We start from the raw sequence: 11,128 nt of genomic DNA on the forward strand, positions 1-11,128 counted from the left end.
ATTGTATTTAATAAATGGTAAGTCTGTAATTCATCTTTACTTATTTTAAATAAGGCTTTCACTTTATCTTGTCATTCACAGACACATTCCTGGTAGCCTAGACATAGGCCTCTGACTGCTGACCTAAAGCTTTATGGGATATCATCTCTTAATTACCACTGCTTTAATATTTTGCCTAATATTAGCAAAACTGGTAGCTGAATGACCTTTAAATGCTTAAACGTTATACAAAGCAAATACAAATCTTGGCTCCCTATAAGTTGTTGAAATTTTGCATTTTAAATAATATTTCATTTCCTAACCAGAGATGACTAATTCTGATTTGCTCAAGCTGACTTCATATTATTAGTTTTATATATTTGCTACAATAAAGTGGACTAAATTTTTTAATTAAATAAAAAGGTGTTTCAAATAGTCAATATGTTATATTTATAGGAATATTATAGAATTACTTATATCTCCTTGCAGATTCAATGCTCAAGAATGAAGAACATCCTATTGCCTTTAACAACTTAGTGAAGTACCCTTGTAATAGCTTTGGAAAACCAGACACAGAAGTGAAGATCAACAGGAAAACTGCATTTGGAACTGCAACCCTTGTCTTAACTGATTTTAGCAATAAATCCAGTACTTTAGAAAGAAAAAAAAGCCAAAACCAGATACTAGATGGGGAGTTTCAAAACTCTCCTCCTCCTAATGTTTGTTTTAGTGATACAGAGCACCCCTCCAAGGAGAGAACAAACTATATAACTCAACTATCTAGCAAAGTAAACACATCACCTACAGTCTGCTCTGAGTCTAAATTATTCAGTCCAGCACATAAAAAATTGAGAACAACCCCCTACTCATCACCAGATCTCAAAAGTTGCAACCGTGGATTTTCTAAAAGGTATGATGCCTCTAAACTTGGTCTTTAAGGTGTTTGCATTGAGTTTTAAGAAGGCAGAAATATCTGTTGCTAAGAAAGTTGAATTGATTTTGGTAGTGCAAATCAAACACTGAAACACTATAATAATAATTTGCCTCCTTTCCCTTCTCTAGCTTATAATGTTACAGAAGGGAACAAAATGAAAAACAGACTTTCCTACATCTATAAAAAGTTTTTGTTTTTTTTTCAGATGGCAGACATATACATGCTCAATATAAAATATTTGGGAAATATTGGAAAATATAAAGCAAAATATTTAAATCACTCATAATCATAACAGTTATCAGTAACCACTTTTAGCATTTTTTTATATTTCTTTCCAATGAAAGATAGTTCTTCCAGGAGGAAAACTATCGTTTAGAAAATTTTAGTAAGTATCCTGTGTTCTAAAGAGAGGGATCTGAGATGGTTTCTAGTGACCTTTTTGTTAAAGAACATGGCTGCATCTCAAAGAGCCACGGAGGATGGTGTCCTTTATTTCAACCAAAAAGTCCTAAAGAGCATGCTTGCTGCTTTTGTGTCTGAAATTCAAAAGTTGTAATTCCAATTAATGAATACTACCAGAGCAGGTAAGTTTTATGGAACTACAAGCTACATGTCCAGAAGCCCCTCAGTTGCTATCACCTGCGATGCAGAAATTTTAATACACAGTGTCATCATCATCCCTTTTCCTTAATGATTATTGTCAGCTCCTGAAACAATTTCTGTTGACCCTCCTTTCCCCTTTCTCTGTCCCTCCTCCTCCCTTTGTTTGGGCTTTCTAACTCTCACAGCCTGATGTTATGCCTCTATCAGAGAGGCATTTCTCCAGAATTTTCTTTTCTGAGCTGCTTTTTCTCCCCTTCGTAAAGCAGATGCCTTACATCTAGCATTTTTAAATGAAGTGAAGAATTTTTAGCATGTGAACAAAGGGTCTTCTTGCCATGTATGTCTTTTCTTGCCAGTAGAAAACAAGCCGAGAAAGAGTTGTCCCTTCGTGTCTGTGGGGGGGTTGGTTCCAAGACCCCCGGGATAACAAAATCTGGGGATGCTCAAGTCCCTAATATAAAATGCTGTAGTATTTGCATATAGCCTATGCACATCCTCCCGTGTACTTTAAATCATCTCTAGATTACTTACGTTACCTAATACAACATAAATGTTATGTTAATAGTTGTTATACTGTACTTTTTATTTGCATTATTTTTTATTGTTTTCCAGACTATTTTAGATCCAAGGTTGGTTGAATCCACAGATGTGGATGCAGAGAACTAACTGTTCTTTGGGTGGGTTCTAAAGTAATCTCAGGTGGAATTCTGACTGCTAGCTTGTCCTCTGATTCACTCTGCCTTTACTGATGGGGAGATGCCTCCTCTGGGCAGTGGGATGAGGAACCATCTGGTGAACACTCCTAGACCAACCTCTAGGAATCCTTAAAGCTTATTTCTTAACAATTCTGAGACAGTTTTTACTTAGTAGATGCATTTATTCCAAGTTTCCTATTCTGACTCTAAACTTCCCATTAGTGAATCCTTATGATTTATCCTTGACTGATTTTTTAAAATGTTGTGTTTATAATCATTTATGAGAACTGGTTTTACTTTTGTCCATGTACTCACATTTGAATTACATTATAGGTGCCAAACTTTTAACTAATTGGATAAATACACTACCTTTTCACTTTAAACCTAATTACTGTCTCATGCTGCAGTTTATGAAGGAGTTATTTAAGAGCATTTGACTTGTGATGCTGTCATGTAGGAGCAAGTCATTTTTGAACAGCCTTTTCTGTTTTGTGGCTTAAGTAGAAAGAAGAGAAGTGATCATCTTAAAATATTGTGGCATTCGTTGTACCCAGATGAAATATCTTGGCATATTTTTATTCCCTTACTGCTTTGTAGAAAATCTCAGACAATTTAACTAATGAATTAGAGATTTAAAAAAACATTAATGTAACCTTAAATTTAAATGATTTCTTCATAAGCCATTAGTAATAGGACCATATGATTAATCACTGTGCACAGCATCTTAGAAATGCTACAGCCTGTGTATGTATTGAATATAAGAACACCAGGACTGAGACTCCACAATCAATCAAGATCAACTAGCAGAATAAATGTCAAGTGATGAAATAAATTCACCCAGCAGCCCTTCTGCACCCAGCTACTTTACAAGGAATAAATTGCAAATTACTGTCATTTATTTCATTTTTCTCCTTGTCTGGCAGCTATAGTGTTCATCTTGTGGACAAGATGCTTAGCAGAAGCTCACAACATAATACTATTAAAGCAGGTGGTCCACTCATAATTTATAGCCAGTTTATTTTTTCTTTAATAATTATATGGTAATTAATTTGACTTTTGTTCTCTTAATTACTGATCTCATTACCACACAATACATGCAGTGTTGATGAGGCATATTTTTGGATTGGTCTTTAAATATATGTGAATTCCATCTAGCTACTGGATTATAAATTAGATGATTGAACAGATTTTTAAGCAGTTAAGAATAACGACTAGAAACAGTTTAAGTCTTTGATCTAATTATTGTGAGCACAGAGCAAAACAAAGTGATGCATTTTCAAAGAATGCATGTGTTTTGGGTCGAAATATTTCCTGAGTTGATGCAAAGACTCACATAGAAGAGTGAAATGACACTAACAAAATCATTAATGTTTTCTAATGTCTGCTGCCATCAGGGGTGCTGCAGGTCTGTCTTTAATCACCAGTGCTAGCATTGACAGGTCATAGTTATTCCTGAGTCACTTTTTGGAATTTTCAGTCCCTGAAGATTTCAGAACCACCTGGGACCATCCTGGATGAGTCATTCAACTTCTGTTTGTTTGATCCTTGAAATAGTCCTGTATGACAAAATCTACATGCAGTGAGATTGATTAATTCAAAAAAATTTCAGGCAGTATTTTTATTACGAATCACTCTATCTGTAAAATAAGTTAAACTGTGATAAATTGATCATTGAAAAAATAATGTTCATTTTAAAATTACAGGCCTTGATAATATCTTCCTTCTTGATAGTTTTTATCTGATCGCTGTACAATTTGGTTTATTTATTTATTAATTAATAAGCATTTATTGAGAACCTGTTATGCCTCAAGCACTGCTCTTGATTCTAAAGACATCTATATCAGCAAACTACAGCAGGGCCAAATCCAGCCCTGTTTATGTAAACAGAGTTTTATTTCTATTTGTTTAGATATTTTCTATGGCTGCTTTTTGTGCTACAAACTTGGACCGTAAGACTTGCAAACCCAAAAAATATGCATTAAGAATTAACTGAAAAGATTTGCCAAGCCCTGATCTATTATTTTAATAGATGATTTATAACCCAGTATTAATATTCAAAATGATGGTTTTAATCATCAAAATAAGTTAAACTATTCTGTGTGCTAAATTCACCTAAGAAAATGCTGTGCTACATTTTAGAAATTTTTTAAGTAATGATTGAAACAAAAAGGGACCAAGATGTCCTCAATGAATTAGAACATTTAATTAATCTGGATAATGTTTTCTATCATAAATTAAGATTAGCTGTGCCTATTTAGAGCTGATATGATCACAGGTGGCATCAGAATCTTGGTTACATCAGCTCAATGCTTCACAACTTAATGTGCATATGAATCACCCAGGAATCTTGTTAACTTGCAGACTCTGATTCTGTAGACAATCTGGAGTAGACACAGATAATTCTGTATTTCCAAGGAGCAGGTGATAGTGATGCTCGGTCAGTGGACCACACTCTTGAGTACCAAGATAAGATAGCATATGGCTGGTTTTTGTGGTTTTTTTTTTTTTTAACCTTCCACCAAAGAAGAAACAATGAAATGAACTAGAGGGAAGATATTGGGCCTTTTCATTCCACCTTAATCCCACCTTCCACCTTTGTCCTTCTCCCCAGGAAAGCTTTAATAGTGAGAGAATCTAAACCTCTTCCTGGAACCCTGGAGCTCACTAGGTCAAAGCAAGTGGGTTAGAAAATGTCTAATTGTTATCTAAGACAGCCACCTTTGAAATAACATGTAAAACTGTTTTTATGTGTACATATTCTTTAATAAGAAAGCATCATTTCATTTGTTTCTAGTAATAATCTTTATTTCTCCTTTAAATTCTCTTGAAAATAAAGTTTTAATATTGCCTCTTTTGGAGAGGGTTGGTGAAATGGAGTGTTGTGGAAAAGAAAAGGACATTGCTTTCCAATTTCTGATTGGTCTTACCCCTGACTCTCAAATGTAACCTACTACTCCCTACCCTGAAAAAGGTACCAACAAAATCGTTGCTGGTGAAATATTTAATTATAATGATTTTTTTTAGCAATGCCTACAGCTGCTTTCATTTTGCAAATGGCTGCTGTAAGAGCAGCTTCAAAAACTGCCCTCAGAATGTTTGAGTCCATCCCAGCAAACATTTTTAAAATAGTATATTTAAGCAGCTGTTGTAGAAATAAGTTTAAACCAATTTCATCACAAATAACAGATCACTTTCTTGAACATTTCAATTAGATATGATGCCTTAAAGCATCATTATAGAAACAAATATGTGAAAAACGTAATTTAGGAAACAAAAAAGGGAAAATACCTCTGATTTTTAAGTATTTTTTAAAACTATTTAAGAGTGATATTTTATTCTTCAGAAATTTACCCAAAATATGAGAAAGGGTAAACTGTTTTGTCATCAAAAAGTTAAAAATTAGGAATATTAAAGGGAGGGACTTCTGGTTTTAATTAATGTGAACACTTTCTCTCTTCAACTGGTGTATTAAAAGACTAACTCCCATAAAGGCATTAGTAAAATATGCAGAATATAGAATATTAAAAATACTAATGGAGCTCCTTTTCGAAGAGAAAATTCTGCTTATACAGCTGCAGTGCAAGGCCAGTTCTAGCCTTCGCCCGACGTGTGGGGATCACCTCCAGATACTCTCGATTCTAATTGTGGGGGAGAATAAAGCTTCCCACTAGCTTTACAGAATTCACATTTCTGCCCTGCCAGGCAGCCTGTTTCTTGCTGGAATATGATTGCGACTATTATAGTAGCCTTGATCAAAGAAAAGCATAGAAAATTGTCTTTAAAGTGGACACTAGGGAGAGTGATCTCTATGGCCTTGTCAGAGCCATTGATGAGAGTTTGCTACCGAAGGGAAAATAATTAGAGAAGATTGTGATCTCGTTACCTTGAGGGATGGGAGACAGCCGGACTTGAGAATATTTTAGAGGAAATAAAAGTAGCCACACTGTAACAATTGGTAAAATGAGAACGGAATATTACAAATGAAAACTAAGAAAATCTGATGTATTAGGTGTACAGTGTGGTGGTTTTTATTCTTCAGAAATTTAAATTATTTGTTTTGGGTACATAGATAGCTTTGGAAGTAAATTAGAATTACCTAGGAAAAGAAAGAATTAAAAACACAGTAGTTTGTATAATTACCTGAAGTCGACCATGGTCCACTTTTTGATATAATCTCTTCGTGTGAGTGAAATTCTAACATGTGGGGGTGAGGTGGTGTGAATGATCCCTTTAGCACTATTGTGCTGTAGTTATTTTGTAACCTGTCATTACAGCGAACTTCAAATGAATATGACAGATGGTCCTTGTACCTTAAACACTGGCGGTCCCCGGTGCAGTAAACACAACCGCCTCTGCGTTCTCCGAGTCGTGAGGAAGGATGGTGAAAACAAGGGCAGGCAGTTTTATGCTTGTCCTCTACCTAGGGAAGCACAATGTGGATTTTTTGAAGTAGGTGTAAGATTTATCTAGCTTACTACAATGTAATTGAATACTCTGATTATTAAAATGTAACAAATAGCAGTGTTTTTCTAGTTTTATCTTAACATTTTAAATAGCCATGTTGGTATGCAGTCTGAATGTTGAATAACTTAAAATTCAAAGTCGTTCAGCAAAAAAAAATTAATGAAAAAATAGCTATTAGATTATTAGTGTATTGCATATTGTCATATTTGTCACCACAAGTCTAGAAGTGTTGCCCTTGGCTTATAACAAAATAGAAGGCTTTGTGTGACTAGTAAGTACTAGTAGTACTTATGTGGCTAATAATCCAAGATGAGAATTTGTTCTTCCAAACTTCAGTGCTACATCAAAACCTTTGGTTTATGCACCAGTATATAAGAAGAACAATTACATGCCTGAGATTTACAGTAACAGTAGCAAATCCTACTACACAAGCTTGACCAAAAAGTGATGGCGCAGTAACAATCTGGCTATAGGGGACTGCTCATGCTCTCCCAGTTTCTGTGTGTGTCCCTGAAAGTGAATCTGAAATGGGAGACATGATCCTGGGATCCCTTTAGTCTCACTTTCTGCATTCCTCAGTGTGAGCATCTCATTATGTGGAGTGTGATTCTAATATTTTAAGATACATATGATTCCAAGTTATGCTTTATCAGGAATGGGAGTGAAAAAAGAAAATATTGCTGTTTTCAGTGGAGGAGCAAAAATTTTCTGGTTGGGCTTATTGTAAGACAAAATAGCCTGTGTTCCATGTGATACCTTCCTAAGGAATTTCCCAGGGAAAATAGGATAGTGATTTTGGATCTCAGTCCCTGAACAGAATGTGACTCTATTCTACTAAATTCACAGATTTCCTCCTTAAGAAGCTTTTATAGATGTAACAAAGAAAATATTACTAGCAATATTCATAATATTGCTAAAAATATAATAGCTTACTTCTTACCTCTTGTCTGGCCAAAATTAATAAGAATAATATAATGTAATCTGCGTAATTTAGTCCAAGTCAGTCCCTGTTGGGTTCTTTCTTTTCCTAAGAGACTAAGGAAGTTTAGTCTTAGAATCATGACAAATATTTGATCTTACAGTTTTAACTAAAACAGACCTATAGCAGGGACACTGGTGATTACAGCAGGATTCTGGTAGTTTTCAATTCTTCTTCATAAAGTGAAGGAAACCTGTAGATAAAGGGAAGCTCAAAATTATGGCAATTTTCTATGTAATTCAAACAAATTTGTTAGAGATGCTTCTTAGAGGATACAAGCTTTTTAAAGGGCAACAGTTAATGACTTATGTCTGTTTTACAATGTCAAATTAATGGTAACAGCAGTGAAAGCAATATGGCACTAATCAAATGAGCCCGGGCTTAGCCTATACATCATTATAACTTCCTTCTTTTCTTCTTCACCACAGTGGGCAGATTTGTCCTTCCCATTTTGCAGCCATGGCAAACGCGCCATCATGAGAACGGTGTTGAAGATTGGACCTAATAATGGAAAGAATTTCTTTGTGTGTCCTCTTGGGAAGGAAAAGCAGTGCAATTTTTTCCAGTGGGCAGAAAATGGGCCAGGAATAAAAATTATACCAGGATGCTAATATTTTCTCCTTCTGTAGAATAGCTGGCATTTAATCTCTTCAAACTGTGTGTAATGTTTACTTTCCTTTTGTTCAATAGAAAGGTTGGAGAATATCTATGGTAAGTTGAAAAGTTACTACAATATTTGAGAATGTTCCATTTTTAAAAAATGTGTGCCATGTTTCCACCCTGTGGCTATGTGTTTTCCTTTTACCTTGATGAATGCTCTGTGTATTTCATCAGATGTACAGCATATTCCACCTAGAATGTATATTTCATGCGTTCAGTAATGACAATAAAGTAATTTTAGTATGCTCTAGGTCTCTCGTAACTTTGGGGAAGCAGTGATTTTGTTTTAGGCTTATGCAGCACAATAAAATAATAAGATACTCTGTGAATACTTTTCTCAGGTGCTACCACTATTTATAATATATGATTAAAAGTATCTCTTGTTTTCTTAAATAAAATTTTTAAAATGAGATCACTCTTATGAAAAAGAATATATGCATTTTTTATTGTGTTCAACAAATGTTAAGTTTGAACTGAGTATGAAATTATCATCAAAACACAGCATGTTTCATAGTCTTATAAGTGCTTTAACTCTGGACTAAAAAGACAACCAACCTAAGATCAGTGCTGTTAACCCAAAGAGCTCAACAAGGCAGTGACTCTAGAGGGCAGAGCAGGAACTGGACTGGACAGTTGACAATCTGAGCTGACCCAATGTGAAGTACATAGGCTGTGCATTAAGAAGGATACTTTAATTTTGCAACAAGGAGAGAAAAAGCCCATTGCAAAAAGGACTTCCATAAAGTCCAGTCTCCAAAAATGTTCAAATTAATTAAAAGGAAATACAGCCAAATGAAACACAATAGGTTTTAATATGATAAATTTAAATCCTTATAAGAAATGTGCAGGATCTATATGAAGAAAATTTTACTGTGAAGCACCAAAGAACCAGATGGATTCTGGTTCAAACAAGAACAAAAACAGATTTTTATTTGGAAATGATGAATGTATTTAAAAACTCTTCCAAATTTAATTTTGAGTTTTAACAAAATTTCCCATCAAAATCTCAAGGGGGTTCATGCTTTCACTGAGCCCTGGAAAGCTCCGTGTGAACCCAACCTTTCCACAGATGACTCTAATTCTGGACAAAATAAAAAACAATACTGGAGAGTGAACCAAAGTAGGCAGATTCTTGAAGGGTATAAAATTAGGATGAAGGAACCAACTGAAGGTTCTTTCCCATTTTTTACAGCTTTTATCCTGAGAGCAGAACGAGGTAGGATCAAGCAGGCTGGCCAGAACTTCAGTAGAAAACCCAGAGTCTTTCTCGCCTGAAGAGTCAGCAGTTTTGGTAACTGGGAACAGGGACGTGAGGGGGGAATCTCAGAAAGGACAGGGGACAGGGGGCGGGGGGGTGGGGGAGGGCGAGTTCTGTGTGTAAACCAGCTCCCTCTTTGTCGTTGACACCTGGACCACATATGCGTGAAACCAAAGGAACACAGAGGAGCTGAAGATCAAAGAATGAACCAAGATTGATTCTGCCAGCAAAGAGTAAGTGTGCAGTTCGAATCCAACCAAATTAATTGGCCACTGAGACAAAAACATCCATGCTTTTTAGAAGAATACACCAGGTCCTCGAATAATGTCCTTTTGTTCAATATCATTTTATAATGTTGAAAAAAAATCAATTTTCAGCCGGGGCCCCTGTCTGTGTGGAAGCTGCACGTTCTCCCCGGGGCTGCGTGGGTTCCTCCCGCGTCCCAGAGCGGAGCCGCCAGGTGCACCGGCGCGTGCACCGTCCAGTGCGAGCGCGGTGGGTGTGAGCGCCCGGCCAGGGAAAATTGGTTTGGGTTCATTCTCGAAGACGACCCAGATGTTGGAATTAGCAGACAAGGGCTTTAAAGCAGCTACTATATAACTATGCTCATAGAAGTGAACTCTCAAAGGAAATGATACCGTGTGGAAATTCAAATCTTCCAGAAGCACTACAGAAAATTTGAAATGGCAAATATCTGCATAAATAGAAAGTATTTTTTCCTCTTAGTTTCTTCAACATATATGGGACTGTTTAAAACAAAAATGTATAATCTTGTTTTGTGAAATTTACAATGCATGTAGATAGCTGTGGCAACTGTATCAGAGAGGATATAGAGATTGAAGGATCCATATGATTGCAGGTTTTCTCCATTTTATCTGAGGTGTTATATTAACCATAACTGTATGAAGTTAAGTATCGATATGTAATACCTATTATCAAATTTGGGGCATTTTCAGCCATTATTACTTTTTCAGTCTCATACTCTTCCTTCTCTCCTTCTGAGACTCCAGTAACACAAATGTTAGATTATTAGATTGTTACCGTCCCACAGATTGCCAAGCCTCTGTCCATTTTTCCCAGTCTATCTTTCTTCCTCTCTTGTTCAAACTGAGTAGCTTTTATTGATCTATCTTCAAACGCACTTAATCTATTCTCTGTCATCTATCTCCACTCTATTACTGAGGCCATCCAGGGAGATTTTTATTTCCATGATTATATGTTATAGTTCTTTCATTTCGGCTTGGTTCTTTTTTATAAATTCTATTTTTTTTTGTTTGTTTTTACTGAGATTTTCTAATTTTTTATTGGTTTCAGGATAATTTAGACTTTATTCTTGAAGCACTTTTACAATAACTGCTTTAAAATTCTTATCAGATAATTCCAACATCTGGTTAATCTCAGTATTGTCATTGGTTAAGTATCTTTTCTCATTCAGATTATTGTTTTCCTGGCTTGGGGCATGACAGGTGATTTTTTTATTGTATCCTGAATGTTTTAGTTGTTATGCTAGGAGAGTCTAGATGCTATGTACATTTATTTTAGCATGTTGTCACTCT

General features: G+C 35.5%; 1 protein-coding gene across 1 annotated transcript in view; it reads left to right on the forward strand.

The window, feature by feature from the left end:
- Positions 1-8,710, forward strand: part of NEIL3 (nei like DNA glycosylase 3) — a 39,552-nt gene extending 30,842 nt beyond the window's left edge. The window contains exons 8-10 of the mRNA XM_069493453.1: positions 469-889; positions 6,486-6,660; positions 8,083-8,710. Of these exons, the coding sequence (XP_069349554.1) occupies positions 469-889; positions 6,486-6,660; positions 8,083-8,265 (779 nt within the window). The 3' untranslated portion in view covers positions 8,266-8,710. The remainder of the gene's footprint in view (positions 1-468; positions 890-6,485; positions 6,661-8,082) is intronic.
- The last annotated feature ends 2,418 nt before the right edge of the window (positions 8,711-11,128 follow it).

Source organism: Eulemur rufifrons, chromosome 18, assembly GCF_041146395.1.
Source record: "Eulemur rufifrons isolate Redbay chromosome 18, OSU_ERuf_1, whole genome shotgun sequence".
NCBI lineage: Eukaryota > Metazoa > Chordata > Mammalia > Primates > Lemuridae > Eulemur > Eulemur rufifrons.